Source organism: Coturnix japonica, chromosome 1, assembly GCF_001577835.2.
Source record: "Coturnix japonica isolate 7356 chromosome 1, Coturnix japonica 2.1, whole genome shotgun sequence".
Taxonomy (NCBI): domain Eukaryota; kingdom Metazoa; phylum Chordata; class Aves; order Galliformes; family Phasianidae; genus Coturnix; species Coturnix japonica.
This window is the reverse complement of record NC_029516.1, coordinates 172,964,409-172,986,935: the sequence shown is the minus strand read 5'-3', so window position 1 is coordinate 172,986,935 and position 22,527 is coordinate 172,964,409. Positions and strand designations below refer to the sequence as shown.

The window sequence follows — 22,527 nt, the reverse complement described above, 5'->3', positions numbered from 1 at the left end:
TAAGTTGTTAGAGTTTGGAGGGGCTCTATAGAGAAGGATCACTGAATCATCACCTTGCTTTTATGCTTTCCTAACCCTGGATCCAGTATGGAGAGCTTCAAACTTTCCTCTCCTCTCCTCTCCTTTCTCCTCCCTTCCCTTCCCTTCCCCTCCCCTCCTTCTCTCTTCTTCCTGTGATGAGATCCAGACTCTCCCTGCCTGGCTCAGGCTGCTGGCAGGAGACCACTTCATGCATCAGGACAGAGGGGTACAGCATCTTGTAGTTACTTGGGCTGTAAGCCCAGATACAGTGCATCAAACCTCTGCCTCCTCATCTGTGTCTTAGGGTGTTTTCCAGCATTAGCGGTGCCTGCCCTTTGTGCTGTCCCTGCTATTTCTGTCCTGCTTCCTCTCATCCCTCATCTTGGTTGGATCAGTGCCATCAAGGCCAGCAGATTTACCCTTTGCTGAAGCAGACTCCAGAACCCACATGCATTGGGTTTCTCTCTCCTTCAGCCTGCAGAAGGCTTCAATCTAGAGAAATATATGGGGTGGTTATTTTATATATAATCTCCATACTTTCACAAGCCCACTGAGAAGCTGAACACAAAGTGCTGTTGGAGTGAGTAAGACCATCCCCATTTGGCCTTAGCTGCCATTCCTCCCAGAGAAATAACAGAGCCAGAACAACCCAGACTTTTGTGGTCTGCCACTGTACTGAAGCTCGGGAAATAGAGCACAGAAAAAGAGACAAAGCTGGATTTCTGTTATTTTGTTGGTGGGTTTTTTTTGCTGTTTTTTGTTTTGTTTTGGTATGAAAACATCATACTGCCAGAATTACTGGGCTGGTTTCGCTACTGCATCCTTGAGCTAGAAAAGGATGGACAAAATTCCTGTGGTTTCTGTAGGCTTGTAGGACTGCTGATCACCCCTGAGCTCTTGGGGTGCCTTTGCACAGCCTGCCCAGGGGTCAGGATCCATGGCAGGAGCTATTAGACCTTTTATGTAATTCAGTAAACTAGCACACAGAGGTCTATAAACAATTAATGAGCAGATCAGCCCAATCTGCTGTGTATTCCAGTATACCCTGAGAACACTGCTCTTCCCATGGAAGAAATCGTTCCTCACCAGCACAATAAGGTGAAGGAGGAAGCTCTGCCTATGATGCCATGGTGCTTGTGGATGCTAGAGAAAGACCTTGTCTCAAAGGGACAAGGTTTCTAAGGATGTTTCTTCAGAAAGGCAGTGAGATGCTGCTGTTCCCTCTGCTAAATGTCTCATCTGTACCCAAGTGAAAGATAAGCAACCACCCAGTGATCTTGGACAAGTCTATGTGCTTGGGATGCCCCAACAGGGCATTTCATCACTGTTTCTCATTCAAGTTTGTTGTCCGGTATGGAATGGGGTGGTAGGTAGCAGGGAGAGAAAGCTGGTTGAGCAACCTTATTGTTTTCAGAAGTAAACCTCTGGATCTCCCTCAGTGCCTTGTTTGGGGATTGAAACTAGATGATCTTCAAAGAATCTTCCAACCCAAGCCATTCCATGTTTCTGTGATCTTTAACCCAAGCCATTCCTTGACTGTACAGCTGTTTAGTAGCAGACCACTCTTGGGAGTTGCAAACCAGACCCTATCTTCCCATTATAGAGCTTAGCAGTTGGGGAGGATATTAAGAAAAATGTTGGACTAAGACCAGGAAAATGCTTTGGCATGTCTTCAGTAGCACCCATTTCTTACATGAAGATGCAAGCAAATCACAAACAGTAACAGCTATCGCTGTTCTTGATGAGATATCTCAAAGTGCTGCAAACAAGGGTGTGAGTGGAGCAGCTTGTTAAAACTGGAATAAATTAAGTCACTGATTAGAGCTGACTGGTTCATCTAGTCTGATTTCCATAGGAAGCAAGGCTTGTATGGCTGCACTGCCTGTCTTTTCAGATGTGTCACATAATCATGGTAGAATTTGTTGGCCAACTTCACTCCAAATTTGACAGAGCTGTTGCAAAGAGATCGAGTTCCTAGGCGATTCATGACAATCTGCATGCAGGCGTGGGTGAAAACTTGTGCCCTGCAGTGTGGTGTCAGCTCTCATCGGACACCAGAGAGACCAGGTGGGGTGAGAAAGTTGTTCTGTGTATCTCATCTGTAGGAAAGGCTGCCTGAGGGCAGTGCCCTGTTGGCCATCAAGATATCATATGGATTGGAGTTTGTTGGATGCAGATGAGGCTTTGTTAGCTGTGCTGCTGATGGAGGGAGTTCTAGTGTTATTTCTGACTCTGTTTTTCACCAGCTGGGAACTTTGCTTAGAACAAAATTGGTTGACCTCTTGGAGCCTCCAGTTCTTTGGCTCATCCAGGCTGCTTGGGCATGCACTGCCTTTATGTTTTGAGCCTTCTGTAACACCTAGCACTTCTGTCCTTTAATCTAACCTGTGCTTTGACAAAGACCTCCAAGCACAGCTTCACCTCATCCAGGTGATGCCCTGGAGAGCACAGAGCATCCCACGTGCCAAAGCACACCCAGCAATGCCACGTCCCACCAAAACACGAAGAGCAGAAGGCAGAGCAATGAACAGCCCCTTTGACTCAAGTTCCCCAGCTGCAAAATTAACACAGCATTTTGCATGTGCAGCCGATGAGTCAGGGAGCGTCTGTCCCCTCTCAGCAGGGCTATTACAGGGCTGATGTCTCCAGCTTTGCCTCAAGGTACCCTGAGGGATGCAGTGGCAATTGCTGTTAGTAAAATGGCTTACACCAAAGGCACTCAGGAAAAAGCAGAGCAGAGTTTCTACTTGGTTTGTATCAAGTTTCTTTTTCAAGCAAAACTCGATAGGTCAGACTTGGTGAACTTAAAGGTCTTTTCCAACACAGATGATTCTACTGTTCTATGAAAATGCCCTCTGAAGTCATCAGGAGTCTCAGCAGCACAATGCAGTGCTAGTACCTTCTCATTTGAACTCAATCCTGCTGATATCTGCACTTGGAGAGTGGCCCCAGTCTCTACAAAGGCTCACTCTGAGCTTTTCCAGCCCCACAAGAGACAAGTGGGTGTTGCTGGGGAGGGCAGAGGGAGAATATCACTGAAAAGCCTAATAAGGGGCTCCTGCTGAGAGAACACTGTGGAGGACTGTAAGATCTCACTCCAACCTGGAGTAATAAAACTGGAGTAAGAGAGGTCACACAGTTGAGGCCAGACCATTAGGGAACAGCAAGCATAGAGGCTGCTTATTAGGACAATTTAAGGACAGAGAAAAGAAGGGAAGCTGCCTTTATTAAAGACGTTTTGATCTGCAGTCAGGCACAGACTTGGTGTCTACAAGAAGCATAGCCCTGGTTCTGCCCATGGCCTCCCACATGACCCCAGGGACAGTCACATCCTCCCTTTGTGCCTCAGTTTCCCTCTGTGTGATATGAGGATAGCATTACCCCCTCCTCTGTAAACTGTCTGACATTCATGAGTGCATAACACAGCTCACCGGGGTGATTACTGTACTAGTGGATGCGGTAAGGACTCTCTTTAATGAGCTTTTCTATAGCAAGAAAATAAACAGCAGAGGGTCAGTAATAAAAGTATTGAACTGCAATTAGTCTGACAAACTCCTAACTCTGCCATAGAGGAACAGACAGCTCAGGTGGATGTCACCACCCTGGAGGTGTTCAAGAAAAGGGCTGATGTGGCACAGAGGGACATGGTTATTGGGCATGGTGAGGATGGGTTGATGACTAGATGATTTTCAAGCTCTTTTCCAACCTTAATGATTCTATGATTCTGTATACAGCCTTGTCTAAAAGGGAGAACTTCACTGGGCTTAGAAGGAACCCAAGTGGCTAAATCCACCTGAAGCCACCTAGGGAACAAATTTCCACTGTGCCACAGGATGAGTCACCTAACACCCCCTTTTTATTCTGGGGTCTGCTATAGATACACTGCCCTTTATGCTGCCGTCTGACGTAGACATAGTAGATTCTTGAGATAGAAGGATGAGCCAGGGAAGGACATCACTGTCATCACCCAGACCAACCTCCTTCATAATGACATGGCCCAATTATTCCTAGCTAGAGGCTGGGATATGTATATAATTTTTATAAGGTGTATATATATAGAGAGAGTATATCATTCTATATGGGGGATATATATGATAGAATCACAGAATCATTAAGGTTGGAAAAGACCACTAAGATCAGGCCCAACCTCAGCCCATCCCAACCATGCTTACCAACCACATCCCTCAGTGTCTCATCTACACTGTTCCTGAACACCCTCAGGAATGGTGACTCCATAACCTACTTGGTCAGCCTGTGCTAATGCTTGACCACTATTTCAGAGGAGAATTTTTTCCTAATATCCAATCTGAACCTCCCATGGCACAACTTAAGGCCATTACCTCTCATTCTAAACCTTTTCTTGAATCGACCCGGTATGTTTCTCAGACTGTAGACACAGACTTTTTAACTGCTTGAGCAATATAACCAAGAGATCAAACTCTCCTATGAGCTAATTGCTAATGGCTGTGGTTCAGCCGCAGGGATGGATCAGAATGTTGCTGCCTCCTGAGTGCAGTGCAAACCATGACATGCCACACACGAATCTCCTCCCAAATCCATGTGTTCATTGTAAAACATATCCGTCTGAGGTTAACTACTGCCATGTCTGTGTGTACACCCTGCTCTGTTAGTGGCAGCTGAGCAGCCCTTGAAGGAGCAGATCCATGGGGATCCCAGTAAAATTCAGGACCAGAAAAGGGACATCCAGTACAGCCCAGCACCATGCAGGAAAGCCCTGTTCCAAGGAGGAGAGCCTTGAGAGCATGTTAGTGTCCTGAATCACCCTCAGGTTCAAATACAGGCTTCATTTTTCATACGTTCTTGTTCAGTGACAGTTCCCATGTGTAGACCCTAGCAGGACTGGAAATTCACCTACTGAGTACATAAAGAAGAGATGAAAACAAATTGCAAACACCCTTAGGACAATCTGCTAGTGCAGCGTTTTGCTGGGACTGACTCATTCTGCTAGGGCTGGATTATGCTGAAATTACACCTTGCCACAGGATACTTTATTTGATTAATTATCGTGGCTGTTGAAAAATGCTCCATGGCTGGTAGAAGCTGGTGCACAAAAGAAAATTGCCCTCCTCAGGAGGCTGTGCAGAGCATTCTGCAGCAAGCTGGGATCGGATGCCTCAGTGATGCTTTGTTCTGCTCTGGCTTCTTGAAAGCATGAAGAGGGAGAAAAGGTCAGGTCTTTTGTTCCACTCCTCTACCTGCCAGGCTTTTTGGAGGGTTTGAATACAGGGTAAATCTATTGAGCTTCCCACTAGAGGCTTAAAAATTTGATGCCTGTTTCGTGATTACTCTCATAAGTACAGGGGCTAAATATTGATTTTCTGGCTTTTCAGAGGAGGGAGTTTTCTGTGGTTTCTTGCTCTCACGTACCTTTGTAGCTCAGGCTGGAGAAAAATTATTCTCTGTAAGAGTAGTAAAGCATTGGCACAGGCTGCCCAGGGAAGTGGTGGAGTCACCACCCCCAGAGGTGTTCAAGAAACATGGAGATGAGACACTGAGGGATGTGATTTAATGGGCATGGTGGGGATGGGTTGATAGTTGGACTTTTATGATCTTAGAGGTCTTTTTCAACCTTAATGATTGTATGATGCTCTGATGTTTTGGCTGGGAATCATTCAAATGCTATCATTTGATAGCCTATCATTCAACTGCTATCAAGACCCTTCAAGTGGAGGTTTGAAGGACATATCAATCACATAGGGGCACAATAGTGGTCTTTTGGTTTATTCCTTGCTGCTAAGACAGCACAGGGATGGGATGGAAAAAAGGATGACCAAATAAAAACAGTCACCTTAGGCTTCCCCTACATTCTATGAAGAGAAATGACACTGGTTTCTCCAACAGATTGAGTGGATCAGCCTTGAGAGAATCTGTTTTTGTCAGGTGTTGGAGTTGATCTCTGTTGAGTGGGAGGCAAAGAACTTCTTGGACATTGTTTTGTACCAATTGTAGGTAGGAAATGCATCACAGGATGGGTTCCTGGCTTTGGGAAAACATTCACTTTTGTCTGGAGCCCTGTTTAAAATTGCACCTTGCAGTACATTTGGATTAGATTTATTTCCTTTCTGTCAAGGAATGTTTAGATGTTGCTCTAAGAGACACTATTTAGTGGGGAGATATTGGTGGTAGGTGGATAGTTGGACTGAGTGATTTTGGAGGTCTTTTCCAACCTTGGTGATCTGATGATTCCTTAATACAGTCCTATGAAGACGTGATGTTAACACAGTGTTGTGCTCTTGTCCTCTCAGTACAGATGAACATACTTTCAGAATAAAACCTACAGAGGAATGGGTTTTTTTGTCCCAATCTGAAATGTAAATGTGTTTGTGTAACTCCCTTAGGAGATCAGTACTGGATTCCAAAGCCACTAAGGAGGCTCTAAGATCCTGCAGCTGGATTTGAATATCTCTGACTGTGAGAGATATTCTGATGAATATAAACTGATGCTGTGTTTTGCTAAGGAGAACAGCATGGCACAGCCTGGAGCTGTCATCACGGGCTGTGATTAATTCCTGCAGCTTCTGGTGGAGGAAGGCACAGAGGATCACATTCCTTCCCCTTGCTGCCTCTTATATCACTTCACACTCAGAGATCACCACTTTGGCATCTCACAGTGCCCTGAATCTCAGCTCCTGGAAATAAGTAAAGTCAGTTGTGTATCACGCAGCTCTCACACTTCTGGGCTCTGATCAGTGAGGTTTTTCAGATTGGTCAGGAGGAACAACCTTATCTGCATCTATAGCTGGGCCATTGCCATCCTGACCAGGTTTATCCTTTGGGCAACCTGATGTAGCAAGGGAAAGATGTCCCTGCCATGGTGGAGGGGTTGCATCAGAAGATCTTTAGAGGTCCCTTCCAACCCAAAAAACTCAACCAGTGAGAAGAACTCATGAGATGAATCACAGGATCACAGAATTGTGATCACAGTCATAGGGGTTGGGAGGAACTGGTGGAGATCCCCCAGTCCAACTCCCTGCTAAAGCAGGTTCTCAGATGATTCCTCTATTCTGAGGAAAGCCATGTATTCAGAAACTTTCAGTTCTGCCTAAGGTGGATTGAAAATCCAGCCCTGGTTTGGGGTGCTAAAGTTTTGGGCTGGAAACTCTACCTATTGCCCAGCCACTGACACCTTTCTGTCACTCATGTTGAGTAGATTACCCTCTATTTACTGGAGGTTTCACTTACCAGAGTCATTTCCCTGGGTTTCAGTTGCACTCACAAAATGACAGACCACAGCATGCGTAAGCATTGCACTTTATTCCTTGAGCTACTTGCAGAAATATAAAAAAAGGATACCAAAACACAAATCAACAATGTGTCTAATGCATGATTCTACACCAACATCAGGCTGCTTTACTGCCATAGTCTGCCTTGGTGTCTACGGTCCTTTCTCCCTTTAGATGTCTAACTGATTAGCAATATGTTCTATGTAGAGAGGATATTTGCAGCTCTTGCAGTCTGTTCTTTAGTCTCGTTGTGTTACACTGATGACTAGAGAGGCAGTGGAGCCTTTCTGAGGACCCAGAGCCCGTGTAAGAAGGGTGTTGGCATCTCCATCTTATTGGTGCTGTGACCTCCCTTCCCGAGGTGACAGTTTCCTTGCATTCCTTGTGTCACCTGCCAACATGACCTCAGGTGATCTATTCATGCGGAGGCGGCAATTAAGATGTAAACAAGGGAACTTTCTCAGCATGTGGCAGGTGGTTTGCTGGCCAGGGAGTGCTCACTGTGTCCTACAGCCCCATCACGAGGGAGGTTTTACCTCACACTGTTTGCTCACCCAGGGACCGCCTGTGAGTCTCTCCGAGCTTGACATTGTTTGTGCCATGGGAGAGGAAGTTGTAACTGGATGGTCATTACCATGAACACAACAAACCATAGCCCACGCAGAGGAGATTCTCTTATGTAAGCATCATCCCAGTAACTAAAGTAGCCATCAAACAAGACTCAATGTTTTGGACCTTCTTAACTGAGATGGGTAGGCTGTCTTTGTTGAGGTGTTTGGATCAAGATAGCGTAGAAGACTCTTATTAGCCATGAAGATGGATGGCAGCTGCATTCAGTTACATGATCTACAGTCTTCTGGCCTCAAAGCCTTGGTTCTAATGAAGAATGCACAACACAAAGTGTCATAGCTTTTCAAGCATCCACATTTCAGAAGGACATGGAGCAAGAGTGGCATATAGTGGCATTGCCTCCTTCCTCTCTGCTCACTGTCATACACATTCAATGCTCAGAGTTCCCAACAATAAATGTCTTTGCTACTTCAGTTTCTTTCAGGATTCATTGATTCTCATGACAATCAGAATCCTGATTTTCACGAGGACAAAGGCACTTGTCACTAAGGGCATAAGTCTAACCTTTTTATTCACTCTTTCTCAGATGAAGAGTAGAATACATGGCAAAATCTTTAATTGTTTTTGGATCCCTTGCTGGAGGGTAGAAAGTGAAAGGAGCAGCGTGCGGATAGCATTGGTATATTAAATCTCTATGCTCTGTTAGGGTGATACAATACATGAGTCAAATGGAGTAGAAGTAAGGCAATGAATTAAGAGACACTTCCCTTGGCTTTCCACTCTGTTAAGTGCCTGGGATACTCCCCACAATTTATTCCAATCTTGGTGACTGGGAGACAGGCAACCACTGGAATGTCAGTGAAACCCTTAAATCAACTATTCATTTTCTTCACTGCATCTGCAAATGGGAAATTATATGGGATGTGGGACTTCAGAAGAAAGGATAGAATTTGCACTTTTAGAATGATACACCTGAATATCTTGCAACCAATGTTTAACAAGCGTTTACTCTGCAGGATTAATGCCCTAGAGAGATCCCTAAAGTAGTGTGGCCAGTCATGAGGTTGGACTCTGGTCCTGATCCATCAACAGGAGAAGAAATGCCAGTCAAATAGATGATAAAAGCAATCCTCTTCCTTGCAATTGTAACAGAATCGCTCTGCCCAGCCTCCTCCTGAGTTAAGCTTTGTTGGGTTCCCCTTGCTCTTGCATTTGAGATCTCTTCATAATTAGCAAGAAAGTCATAGAGGAGATCATCGTGGTGGAGACCTTGTATGGAAGAGACATACGTGGTTCCATGTCACACATCTTAATGCGTACAGAAGTAGTTTAAAGGGTCTTTTAATCTCATTTCATTGCCTGCCCTGGAAGGTCACTTCAGATGATGTTCAGCTAGCCCAGAAAGCTGCAAAATGAACCATTTGGGAAAAATAAATAAATAAATAAATAAATACAATAGACTTTCTAAAGAGGTGTCTTCATTCCTTTGTTTTATGTGCAGTTGATGTGGAAGAGATGGTGGGTACATTTTGTTTAACCTAGATCATTTCCTACACCAAAAGTAGCTGTACAGCTTCATGTAGGAGCCAAGCATGGGAATGATGTTCTAGCAAGAGCTGCAGGGTCCAGATGGCCACTTCATTCCATCAGGGCTCCTGTGAATTAGCAGGCAGCTGATCTCCCCTGTACTCAGACAAGCCCAATCCTTCTTATCAATCCCTATGGGAAGAACAAGGAGGGCAGTCTGCTTCATGCTCTGCCCTTCCCTTTTGGGGTTTTCCCTACTGGTAAAAGCAGGATACCTGTGGTATTCAACCTCCCGTGCAATAGTATTGTGAGTAAGCTTAGGGATCTCTGAAACAAGAGCAAGCTTAATGGATTGGTATGAATGTTATACCTTCAGCCATGGTGCAGTGCTTTGCTTCAGCAGCAGCAGGTTTAATGACTGAAGAAGCAGTTCTGAGACTCGATCCTATGGCTTTACCCCAGCCTGTAAAAGAGATTCCCCCATTCATTGTTTTGCAACACAGAGATTCAAAGGGGCGTGATAACTGAGGCCTTTTGGCAGACTAACATGCAAATAATTAATAACTGGAATATTTATGAGCTTCTCCCCATTGGGTGAGACCTCTCTTCTTTGGATAGGGAAGCAGCTACAAGATGACTTCTCTGTAGCAAATGGCCCACAACCAAGAAACTCAGACCGCTCCCTGCTTGCAGGGTTAGGATGTAATTTTCAAGCCATATGAATGAAAGGGAAGCAGAATAATCTAATGTGTTCAAACTGAGAATTAGGCAAATTGCCTCCCACCCTTTCAGATATTAAAGCAGGTATGTGATTTTCCACCAGTCATCTATCTCATAGAGAAAGTAAAATTAATTCCTTAAATACAGTTTTGTGGCCATCATTTGAGTAAACTATGAAATGTGCATTTCCTGATTAACAGTGATTCCTTGGCTGCTCTTCCATACTCCCTCTCTTCTTCATCCTTCCAGTTGAGGGAACTGGGCTTGTTTAGCTTGGAAGAGAGAAAGCTCCATTGTGGGCTTCCAATAATTGAAGGGAGTGTATAAACAGGAGGGGAAACGTCTGTTTATGAGGGTGGACAGTGGTAGGACAAGGGGGAATGGTTTTAGATTGAGACAGGGGAGGTTTAGGTTGAAACTTAGGAGGAATTTTTCACCCAGAGGATGGTGACACAGGAGATGAACATTCCTTATTTTGTAAGTTTGAGTCTGTCCCATATCGCGTCTCTTTGGAATTTCTCACCTGGAGATCATAGAATCACCAAGGTTGGAAAAGGCCTCCAAGATAATCTAGCTACTCCATCCACCTACACCAATATTTCCCCACTAAACCATGTCCTTAAGTACAAAACCTAATTGAGGAGAGGTAGAGAGACATGGTTCTTCTCTCCAATCCACCCCAAGAAATATTATACTTACAGTGGGAATTCATAAAAATAAAAACTATAACTGAAGCTTAATACTCAGTTTTGTGTGACTGGTCTGGACCATTCTGTCAACCATACGACAAACGTCTTTTGTCCTCCAAGACTGTCAGCATTCGTATCCCTGGTGATTCAGGAGAGCTGTAGCTCTTAGAAAGCGTGACTTTTTGCCTGCTTTTTAAGGAATTAGAGTTTTTACTATAGTGGAAAATGTTCCACATCATAAATTTAACAATTACTGACTGCCATGTGGGAAGGATGGCTTAAAGATTAAAAGCTGCAGAAATTTAATTATTTGTAAGCAATTTTTTTGCTCGTAGAGGCCCAAATACATTTCAGTGCTGTGAGCAACACAAGGTGACATCACACCCTAGGACTTTTCTTTCCCATCCTGAATGATGTTTTGATGAAAGTTGTTCAGTCCCTCCAGCCTTGTGATCAGTAAGCACAGGGCTGTCCTTCTTCACTTGCATTAACTTGTTCCATGGGATTTGGTGATACGTGTAATAAATCAGCTTCAGTCTGTTTGCTAGTTAATCTTTGGACAACTTTCTAGGACTCAGTTTACAAAATACTGCTTGCATAAGCAACCTCTATCCCTGTCTCATTCACCACCATGAAGGCATTAATCTGAATGTATTAGAGGATTGTCTCACACTGTCTGGAATTAATATTATGAAAGCATTGGCAGTTTAAGTGCTCCTAGCCCTCTTCCATATACAGGGGCTGGGTCAGACCCACCAGTGTTGAGACAGTCCTTGAGTTGGGGTCTATGAGTTGGGATGTCAGTCCATTAACCACAAGTTTATTTTTCTTTAGGTCCTTTCCTGGTGATTGCTGATGTGTTTATTTAAGAACCATGGTCATCCTACGACAGGTGAGTGAAGAATTCCCCTCTTTAGCATTTCTAATTTTACCCCATCACCCCAAAGGCTAAGAAGACTTCTTTGGGGGGAAGGGTTGAATCAGCCTATTTTTATCCTATTCTGTTTCTCTAAAAGGACTGTTACAAGATGCAGGGATACTCATTAGCCTTAATCCTTGATTGGCTTAGAGGAAATCATTGCTCTGTGTGTGTAGTCCAGATTAACCTCATGCAGTGTTCTGCTTCTATTTTCTCATCTGGGATGGCCCAGGAGCTGCACGTGAGCCCTGGATATGCAGAAGAATGAGCCAACTTTTTGCCAATCACTAAGAATGTTTACTGCATGAACTGATTTCTGATTTCAAGTAGCAGTGCTGTTTTGACTGTGTAAGAAGAGGAGGGGTTTCCCACATTTAAAAAGAATTGATGCATTAAGGTATAGATTCAGAAATGATTTAGGGCTTCAAACTAGTTTTTGCTGTGTCTGGGCACAGTTTGAATCATGACATCATAGAATCTTTAAGGTTGATAGGGCTACGTAGATCAAGTCCAAACATCAACCAATCCCCACCGTGCCCACTAAACCGTGCCCCCAGTGCCACATCTCCATGGTTCTTGAGCACCTCCAGGGACAGTGACTCCACCACCACCCTGTTCAGCTTCCTATAGGCTTTTTTAGAGCAGATAGTTATTTTCCGCTCAGACTTCTTAGTTCATCTGCACAGGGTTTTTGAGAGTATATAAGGAATCCCCAAGTTATCAACACTATTTGATACAGTATTTTGAGACTAAACCATTTAATTAAAGACAAGAAAAAACACTACACCTCCAAACAACCTGAGATTTTCAAAAAGCTCTTCCATTTACACAAGGAAGCAGTGGAGTCTCTATCCTTGGGGATGTTGCATAGCTGCAAGATGTGGCACTGAGGAACATGGTTTAGCAGGCATTATGAGGATGGGTTGGGTTAGAACTAGATGATCAAAGTGGTCTTTTCCAGCCTTAATGATTCCATGATTCTGTGATTCTGTTCTCAATATTTTGGTGCTGAGCAGCTTTTTCCTGACAACTATCTGTGTACGTAGAACTGCACATTTCTTGCAGATCTCTCTGTAGCATGGTGGGATGATCAAGGACCTTCCTACTGAAACATAGGAAGGTTACCCAATTGTTCTGAGATCACTTTACATGGTTTACCCCATCTTAAGGTTCAGTCTGAATCAAAGATTTTAGCTATATACATCTGTGCCATTCCTGATTACTATGACTTTTCCCTTGAAAACTTTCACAAAATCACAACATTGCCAAGGCTGGAGGCATCTCTGGGTCTGTCTGCTTTAACCATGTCCCAGCAGAGACAGAGCAGGCTACCCAGCAACACGTCCAGGGTCTTCTGAAGATCTCCAAGGTTGTCTCTGTGCAGATGAGGTTGGAGGGCAGTGAAGAGCACTGAGCAAGGAGAAGACAGACAGCACTCAGGGCTCCTACCCTGCTTTCTGTGCTTTCCATTCAGTAATTCAGAAGAAAAGACAATATTGTTTCCTAGCAGGGGCACACGGGGAGCCAAACTTATCAGCTTTAGTCACTAGCAAATTACCATTGACAACTTCATTTTGATGCACAAAGTAAGGGAAGGAATAAAAGGAGAACTTCCCAAACTCCTGCCTTGGCAGACAGACAAATTCATTTGGCTTGGCAGCACAGCAGCAGTTAGTTTCTGCATGTTCTGCCTTTTATTTAAAGCAGAGATGTTTTGAGAGTTGGATATGAGACCAAGAGAGCATGGTGGAAAGTTCCTGGAGGGTGGCACATCACCACTTCACAATGAGTGGGGTTTGCCAAGCTCATCACTGTTCTGATGGCAAAGATAAAAGACCTGTTGCTTGAAACATGGCCATTTGTGCCAACTCCTTCTTCTTGCTTGTGTGGACAACACTAACATCACATGTTTTTATAGCTGTGGTGTCTCAGCGCTCTAGATTTCCTGCAGACCAAAAGAAATGGCCCTAAATTGCACCACAGGAGATTCAGGATGGATATTAGAGAAAATTTCTTCTCCAAAAGAGAAGTAGTGCATTAGCACAGGCTGCTCAGGGAGGTGCTGGAGTCACCGCTCTTGGAAGCGTTCAAGAACCATGGAGATGTGGTACTGAGGGACATGATCAGTGGGGATGGGTTAGGCTTGAGCCTGGGGATCTTAAAGGTCTTTTCCAACTTTAATGATTTTACAATTCTATGATAAATCAAAAGCATTTATCTGCTGGGGAATAAAGCGTGAAAGTATTTACTGTAGGACCAAGTTCAACATTCTGTGAACTAGACTTGGCATGAGATCGTATCTGGATCACTCTGATCTCCTGACCACATCCAGTGCATGCAAGAAGAATGGCTGATGGCTGCTCTTAGGAGTTTCTCCCAATATTCGAGCCCTGTAGGAGCAAAATCTTTGTTGGAAAACCTCAGCTCTGCTTGTCTGGCTCAGCAGTGCTCCTTCTGAGGTTGTTTTTGGGGGGCAATGCCAAAACCTTCCTCTTTCTCTGCAGCATTTCACCCTGCAAAGTCTGCACCACCTCTGGCATTCTTTGAGCACAATATACAAGACTGAACATTAAACATGCAAAACAGAAATGTCAACACCACAAAAGCCTCTGTGAGGATCCCTTTGCATTAATATTTAAGTGCTTGAATATGTTCAGCTTGGAGTCACCATCTGATTGTGGAATCAGTTTATGGTAATGATTTAGATAGGGTTGAAAACCAGACTGAAGGAAAATGAGCAAAATAACAAATGCCTTCTTTGTATCCTGGTTCTTGAACCTTCCCTGTTTCCAGTCTGGTGAGGGTTACCTTTGGAGGACAACTAATGTTCCTTTGATAATTTCTAACAGTGTACGTATAAGTCCCTGGAGAGAAGACAAAAACCTTGATGGGCTCTAGAAGAAGGAACCGGAGATCCCTTTCTAGGACTGGAGAGTGATGCAGTGAATCTAGAGCAGCTTGGGGCATAAGGTGACAGCAATGGGAGAGAGACAGAGAAGAGAACCACATGATTGAACCTTGTTGATTGCAGGGAAGCTGGACTAGCTGATCTTTAATGGTCCCTTCCAACTCAAATGATTTTTTGCTTCTATGAATCTGCAAGCTAACAATCCAAACCTTGTACCCACACCCAATATCATTTCATCTTTAAACCTCCCAAAGTAAGTCTGACATGAACAACACTGTCCTTGACATATTCACATTTGTATTTTCTGAAGGTATTTGTGGCTTCCTGACAGCTACCTTTTCCTATGCCAGCCTAAGCTTTTGGCTAAAATTGCTCTTTCTCCTTACCATTTCTACAATGTTTATATAGTGAGCATTCACTTTCCCTCCCAGCCTTGATATTGACTGAAATCCTCTAAAACCTTTTATTTTAAACTCATAAAACAAAATCCCAATTCCTCTTGTGACAGTAACAGCCCTTTTTGCACCTGCCCCAGTTTAATTTCTTTCTCCTAACACCAGAACTGCACACAGTGCTGAAGATGAAAGAGATTTGTGCAGTTCATTAGCGAGCAAGAATAGATTTTGTGATCGACAGCATTCACAGCAACGCTCCAGGAGATGTTTTTCTTACCTGGGAGTAAGAATAGAAGAGAGAAGAGTTTGAAATCTCTCAGTCCATTCACAAACATCTCCCAGCTGGGCTCTGTGAGCACTGTTTTCACCTGGAGCTGACACACATTGTTCTGGCCCAGGCTGATATCAGATAATAAGCATTCAGCTTTGCATCTCCAAGTGATTCATTGTGCTATATGTTTCGATAGCAAGAAGGGGCAGGGGAGAAAACAAGCCTTATTGTAGGTTTTCTCAGGGCTGATCTGTAATCATGTTATTATAAAAAGCAAAGTGTAAGCCCACTGTTTGGATTTTCTTTCTCATAAACACTGAATAATTTAAGTCTTCTCTCATTTATGCCTTGTATCTGTCTGATCTATGAGTATGAGGCTTCCCTGGATAGCTGTAATTCAGCAATGAGAAGTCCAGCACAAGCCAACCAAAGGGCACATTTGCATATAGATTGAAACACGAATCATTGGAAGCCATTCATTAGTTGCAGTGCTCAAGACGTTTGGCATTTTAACAGCTCTCTGCATCAAATCCTTTCCATCAGATTTATGGGACAATTAAAGTGCTGGGGTAGCTGTGTGCAGAAAATGAAGCTGCAGGCGAGGGAGATGTTCTTGTAGTGCTATAGCTGTGGAATATAAATTGCATGATATCAAAGAAAGGTACTGCAAGCAATCTCAGTCCTGGTATGGAGGTATCCTGCCTCTGAGACAGTCTGTCTGAAACAGTTGTTCCTGCTGATTGATATCTTAGACAAGCTCCCAGAATCCATCTTTCCCAAAGTCTGATCACTGGAAACGTTATTCTATTTGATCTCAACAGAAGAAGAATGTGGAGTGAGAGCTGTTACATCTGGGGTTGAGTTTTCTTTCGATTTTGCAAGAGGAAGTAGGAAAATACCCAACCAATAGGACCTTCATTTGAAGGTACATGATATCATGAAGAACCCAAGAATAAAACTGATCCTGAATCAATCTTGGAATGTTGGTTTTCTCAAGGGAAGGCCTACATCGCTGGGTACAACTCTTGGAAGATATCTTGTCTTGCTTGATGGTAGCTTCTGTCTGTCAGAGATCATTAAGATGTCAATTAACTTGCTGAGACATGAGGTCCAGAGCAAGGAGAGAGAAATTCAGCCCATTCAAGGCAAAATTTCTCTTTTAAGCTTTCCAACTCCCTACAACCTGACTCTGGAGGAGTCATGCTGTTTGTATTAGCTTTCTGTAAAGACAATTATTGAACCCTAGAGTCATTTGAGTTGGAAGGGACCCTTTAAGGTCATCTAGTCCAACTCCCTTGCAAAGAACAGGGACATCTACAGCTTAGAGACCTGTCCAGCAATGAAATGTGCACCTCCTGTGGCTGTGGTGCATCAGTTGGTACAGAGAGGTTGGAAATCCTTCATTTCCCCCATTCTTCATCATATCCCAGTCGTAGAAGTCAGTGTGAGGGTTGATTTCCTCTAATCCTCAATCCTACTACTAAGGCTCTGTTTCCTTCTCACAATGAGAATAGGTAACTTAATCCCAGCAGCATGGACAGAGCAAAGGGCACCTGTCCCCTTCCCATCCCCAACCCTGCTTCCCTTCACACCAGATGTGTGGTACAGCTGTTGCTATTTATTATTTCACCGTAATCATTTCTCTTAAATAATTTTGATGTAATTTATTAATTTTTTACTTTTTACTATTATTTGTAGCTCAGGTCAGTTCTCAGATGGGACATAGGGACTGGAAAACAGGGATCTGAGGAAAGGGCAGAAATATAGGGCAACAAGGCTGACACAGAAAATGTTTGTGATATGACAGCCCTGACGGATACTGCTTACCATGTGTTCCACCTACACATGGCTGTGCAGCCATGGGTGACTATTCCTGCTCAGCCTTCCTCTTCATCAAATTCCTCTTGCATTATTTGAAAGCATATAGCAACAAGGTGCTGACAAACAAACTGTTGGTGTTTCATGGGTTTGTGGTCAGAAACACATTGTTGGGATTATGCTGATGTACACTAGTGAAAGATTTGTCCTTGCCCGTGTAAAATGCATTCCTTTTTTCAAGTAGATGCAGCAGCATTCATTCACAGTGTCGATTTCACAGCATCTTTCATTAGAAAAGACAGTATCTTAAACCTGGCTTTCCTGCAGTTAGGTTCAAGAAGCTGTGCATGGCTCCCAGGGTCCAGGGAAAGGAAAGCAATAAGAAACCTTTCAATAGCACAAGCTGTGAAGTTGAATTTCTATCTCAGAAGTTGATCTGGGAGTAGAGGGAATGTCTGTTGAAGTGTCATTGTACAGACAATAAAATAATTGCATTGAGTTTAGAAGTTAACTAGGAAGGCAGCGTTTCAATGAGAGCATCAAAATGATGCTTTCCATGTCAGTCCAATATTGTCATGAAAAACTGGCTGATACAAGTTTCTCAAGGCATATTAGGTTTTGCTGAACTGCATTCACTAAGAAAGATTTTCAGTAAGAATTCTGGGGAAGTAAATATACTTTTAGTCATTTTACAAACGTAACCCAAAAGAGGTTTGATGTTTATTGTTATGTATACTCTACTGAGTTACAGTGTGCTGGAGTTGGGAACATATATAAATTGGCCATACATTTCAGACCAGGTCTGTCATACAGAGTAAGTCTGTCTCTAAAACCAACTGCTGGTGAACATCAAGGGACAAGTAAGCATATGGTGTAATTTTCTCCTAGTATTTTCCTGTCCTTCAGCTAATTTCCTGGCCTCCAACCATGACATATCATCTCAGAGATTTCCCAAGCCCGATATGAGTTATTTGTTTAGTAGTCAGTCCCCAATACATCTCTTTTCCAACTCTTCAGCTTCCCCTCAGCTCTATAAAAGCTCATTACTTCTGCAGTTGCCCTATTTACCTCCATAGCTTTGTGCTGAACTCAGTTCACAACGTCTTCATTTGATATTCCCTTATTCTTGTGTAAGAAGAATATTTTAAAGAAGTATCTCTACAGATTTTCCCATATTCTACAGGTTTTCTTATATTCTACCATAAGAATCCACATGGGCCACTGGTGAAGATAGGATGTTACCCTAGATAGACCTTAGACTTAGATATAACTCTGCCTCACACAACCAATCACATCCTACCCAAACCAATTAATTTACATCCTGAAAGCATCACTCCCTCCATGCTGTTCAATCTTTTCCTAGAATCACTTTAGTAGAACCCAGGAGAAAAAGGTGTTGGCTCATTTTGTCTGCTGGAGAAGAAAGAGCCAAATGCTGCTCATCTTTAAGACTGGGAAAAGTGCCTATTCAGGATAGAACCTTGCCAGTCATTTCCACACCGTATCTCCAAAACCTTTTGTGCAGCCAACATGAATGCAATGTGAGCAATTTAAATGCATCTTCTACCACCCAGCCAACCCTTTTATTGCCAACAACATTGCTGGCCAGTGACTCTTAAGGTCACACACTGTATTTTCATGATCTGCAAATCACTTTGTAAAGGGATTTTATTGCCCCTTAACCCCATAAAATCACTACATTCAGTGTAAGGCAGGCAGACAGCCCTTTCCCATCAAGTAAATGCTTGAAGTTAAACAGACTTCCATCCAGCAAAATGCAATGGAGGCAGTAACCATATTTCCATAATGATTCTCTGTCAGTCTGTTCCTTATGGAAATGTAGGCATAATGACTATCTCTGTGCAATAATACTTTGATACTTTTCCAGAGTATCTCAAAACAACTATAAAATTGATGAGCATTTTTCACACAAATTAAGTTTGTATGATGTAGGTTTTACATGAGCACCAATCAGCTGCCTGTTGCTGGTCCAGGACCTCTAGGTAACAAGCAAAGCAGCAATAGAACATATTTTGGTTCCAGCAGTAACATTTAACACAATTCTTCTGCAATGCAATGTTTCCATCTTAAACTGGATAAAATGTGAGATAACTTTCCTTTGGAGGGTACATACACCTATGCAGACTGCACAGACAGAACTCTCCTTGTAATAAAATTCCCAGGAGGAAAATAGACAGTCTCTACAATATAAAAATCAGTTGCTGTTCCAAAACCATATAAAGCTCATTTCTTTTGAAGTTCATCCTCAGTGATCTTACCAACAACCATATCTGCAATGTCTGTCCATCTAGTGGATGAGGGAAAGGCTGTTGCCGTAGTCTACCTACACTTTAGTAAAGCCTTTTACTAAACAGGCTGAGTCAATGGGTGGAGGCCAACTTCAACAAGAGCAAGTGTCTTGATCAGAACGACTCCATGTGCTGCTTCAAGATTAGGGGAGAGTGGCTAGAATGATGTGCATGGGGAAAGGATTTAGGAGTGCTGGTTAATAGCAGGCTGAACATGAGCCACCAGTGTGCTTGAGTGGCCAAGAACGCCAAAGGCATCCTAATTCTTATCAGAAATAGCATAGCTGGTAGGACTAGGGCAATTGACCCTGTGTATTAGGCACTGGTAAGGCTGCATTTCAAGTGTTGTGTTGTGTTGCACCAAGTCCCTGGAGCATGTCCAGAGAAGGGCAAAGAAGAGGTCTGGAGCAGAAGTCTTATGGGGAGTGGTTGAGGTAAGTGGGACTGGAGAAGAGAAGGCTCATGAGAGAATTTACCACTCATTACAACCCCCTGAAAGGAAGGTGTGTCAAGGTGGGGGTTGGCTTCTTCTTATAGATAACGGTGATAGAATGAGAGAAAATGACCTTATGTTCTGCCAGGGGAGGTGATGGTTGGATATTAGGAAAAATTTCTTCTCAGAGATTGTGTTAATGCATTGGCACGGGCTGCCCAGGGAGGTGATGGAGTCACTGTCCCTGGGGGTGTTCGAGAATCATGAAGATATGGAACAGATGGGTTGGTGGGCATGTTGGGGGTGGTTTGATGGTTGGATTAGGTGGTCTTAGACATTTTTTTCAACCTTAATGATCCTGTGATTCTATGATTCTATGTCTTGACAATTACACGTAGGAAATAAGTCTAACTTGTTTTGTTTTGTTTTGTTTTGTTGTTTTGTTTTGTTTTGTTTTGAGGCTGTGACCATTAGTTTTTAATGGCTGGTGATTATTTGATGAAATTTAGAGTTTGGAGATGGCTTCTGGGCTTGTGTGTACAAACAGGACTGATGTTCACAGTGGCTTCTAATCACTTTCTGAAATACAAATCTCTTAGAAACATACCCAGCAAGCCATAAACCATCAGTTGTAATCACATCCCAAGCTCTCAGGTTGAAGGCATCCACAGTGCATGTTCTGGTCCAACAAAGCAAGCATCTTGGTTGAGTCTGTCAACTGCAGCTGAGACAGTGAGAAATGGTGATCGTCCCTATCTCTATTATCCTGCACCAGGTTGGAAACTTCACTTTTTCTCTGTTTGCAGACTCTGTGTTAGAGTTTGCCTAGTTGAACGTCCTGGCTGTTTTCTTTATACATCAGTTCCTTCATATCCTGACCAACTTGGCTGTGCTCTCAATTTCCTACCTTTGGCCAGAATCTTTTTACACCACTGTGATGGAGTGAAATTTGGGCACAGTCTGCTATACCTCATTCTGCTTCATTTAGGTTATTATTTGCACAAATGTTGAATTAAAACTCATAGAGAGATCATCAGAAACCAAATTCTCAATGCATTTGGCAGTTCCAGAGAGCTACAGCAGATGGGGCTGGCATTTTGTTTTTGGCAGCCCATGGAGCATACCTGTGGTTGGTCCACCTCAGCTCTTATAAGGGATTCACTATTAGCAATTGTGAAATTCTCCAGGCATGATGGGCAGAGGGACCTGAAGAATCCATGAAAGTGGCTGCAATTGCAAATTTGCTCTGCTTTTCCATTTCAGGAGGGGTCTGTAGAGTTGTTCTACAGCCATTGCACAGAGTCAACTCTGGAGTCTCCAAACCCATGAGGCGAGCAATAGAATACAGATGTTTGTGTGGGGTTTTGATAAATACTTGAGCAGTTCATTCTGTTATCATTTTTCTTGGGGATGAAAATGTCTAGATTCTTTATAATTTCAAGACTTTTTTGAAGTAATGTTTTGGAAAGGAAATAGCCAACTTTGAGGCTGGTACCTAAGGGACAAAATACAGTATCAAGATGGTTTCCATCACAAGCATAACATGATTTTTATTTTGCCATAATGCTTCATCCTGCCATTCATTCAGGAACCAGCTTTTTAAATAGAGTCTTGGAGCAGTCCACGTTATCTTTAGCAGTCATATCATCAGCTCCCTCAGGATGCTATTGACCGAGCTGAAAACTAACCTTCCTCCAGACCTCACAACCTCCTCAGTTACCAAGACAACCCTCAGTGAAAAAGCAATGCAAGTGTGTAAAAGGGGCAGTGCTGCTCAGAGCCGATATGGCCATGATAGAAAAAACAACACTGCTCCTTTTTCATTCGGTATTTCCAAAGATGAGACATGCTACTTTAAATGCTAGAGCTTGTCTAGACATATCAGTGCCACTTTGGCTAATGTATGCCCTTAGCACAGACGGGTTTTTTCTAGAAAATCTGCATCTACACAAGCACAGATTTTTCCAAATGGGAGAAATATATTTTAGGTATTTCTTTACAGTATATCTATATTTTTATGTGTCAACATATGTGCAGATTAGAATAGTCCATGTCTGTTAAGTACACAATTACAGACTCAGTAAGGTTGTGAAAAGGCAAGGAGGAGGGGAGGGAGAGCCTGAAGTAAAGAAATGAAAGAGGAAGAGTCTTCCCAGAGCATGAAAGATAATCAGCTGCCCTCCACCTGCTGAATACTCTGAAAGAGAATTCGACAGGCTGTGTATGAAAAATAAAAGAGATTTTTATCATAGGCAGTGGAAAAATCATGCTTTGTTTCCCCATAAATAGAAATCAGGTAAAGCTGAATGCGTGTCGTTGTTTTTGGCTTCTCTGAACAGCCTTTCTGAGCCAGGATAATTAATACTGCTTCAAATTTACATTTCTGTGCCCAATCTTTTGTTGTTTTCTCCCCACCACCACTGCTTTCTATTCTTTCCCTGCTCCTTCACTGGGGCTTACTGCCCAATGAGCCATTCAGGGGCTAACCCAGAAATATGCTTTGCAAAAACCTGTGAAAATGATGATGATGGGTTAATTCCCTGAGCCAACCCACTGCAGGATCAAACCAGAACCTATGAAAAGGACAGGACCAGGCTGTATTTTCCAGCCTGGCTGTATTTTCCAGCCACTGGGACTTTCTGGAACAAGCAACCCTCCTGAATTGTGCTCAGAGAAGAATGGCTTCCCTTAGTCCCAACTCCC

General features: G+C 43.1%; 1 protein-coding gene across 6 annotated transcripts in view; it reads left to right on the top strand.

The window, feature by feature from the left end:
* The window catches only part of MYO7A (myosin VIIA), an 82,944-nt gene that overhangs the window by 3,736 nt on the left and 56,681 nt on the right, over window positions 1-22,527 (top strand). For all 6 annotated transcript variants that reach the window (XM_015852500.2, XM_032442283.1, XM_015852499.2 and 3 more), the window contains exon 2: window positions 11,606-11,663. In XM_015852500.2, the coding sequence (XP_015707986.1) occupies window positions 11,646-11,663 (18 nt within the window). In that variant the 5' untranslated portion in view covers window positions 11,606-11,645. The remainder of the gene's footprint in view (window positions 1-11,605; window positions 11,664-22,527) is intronic.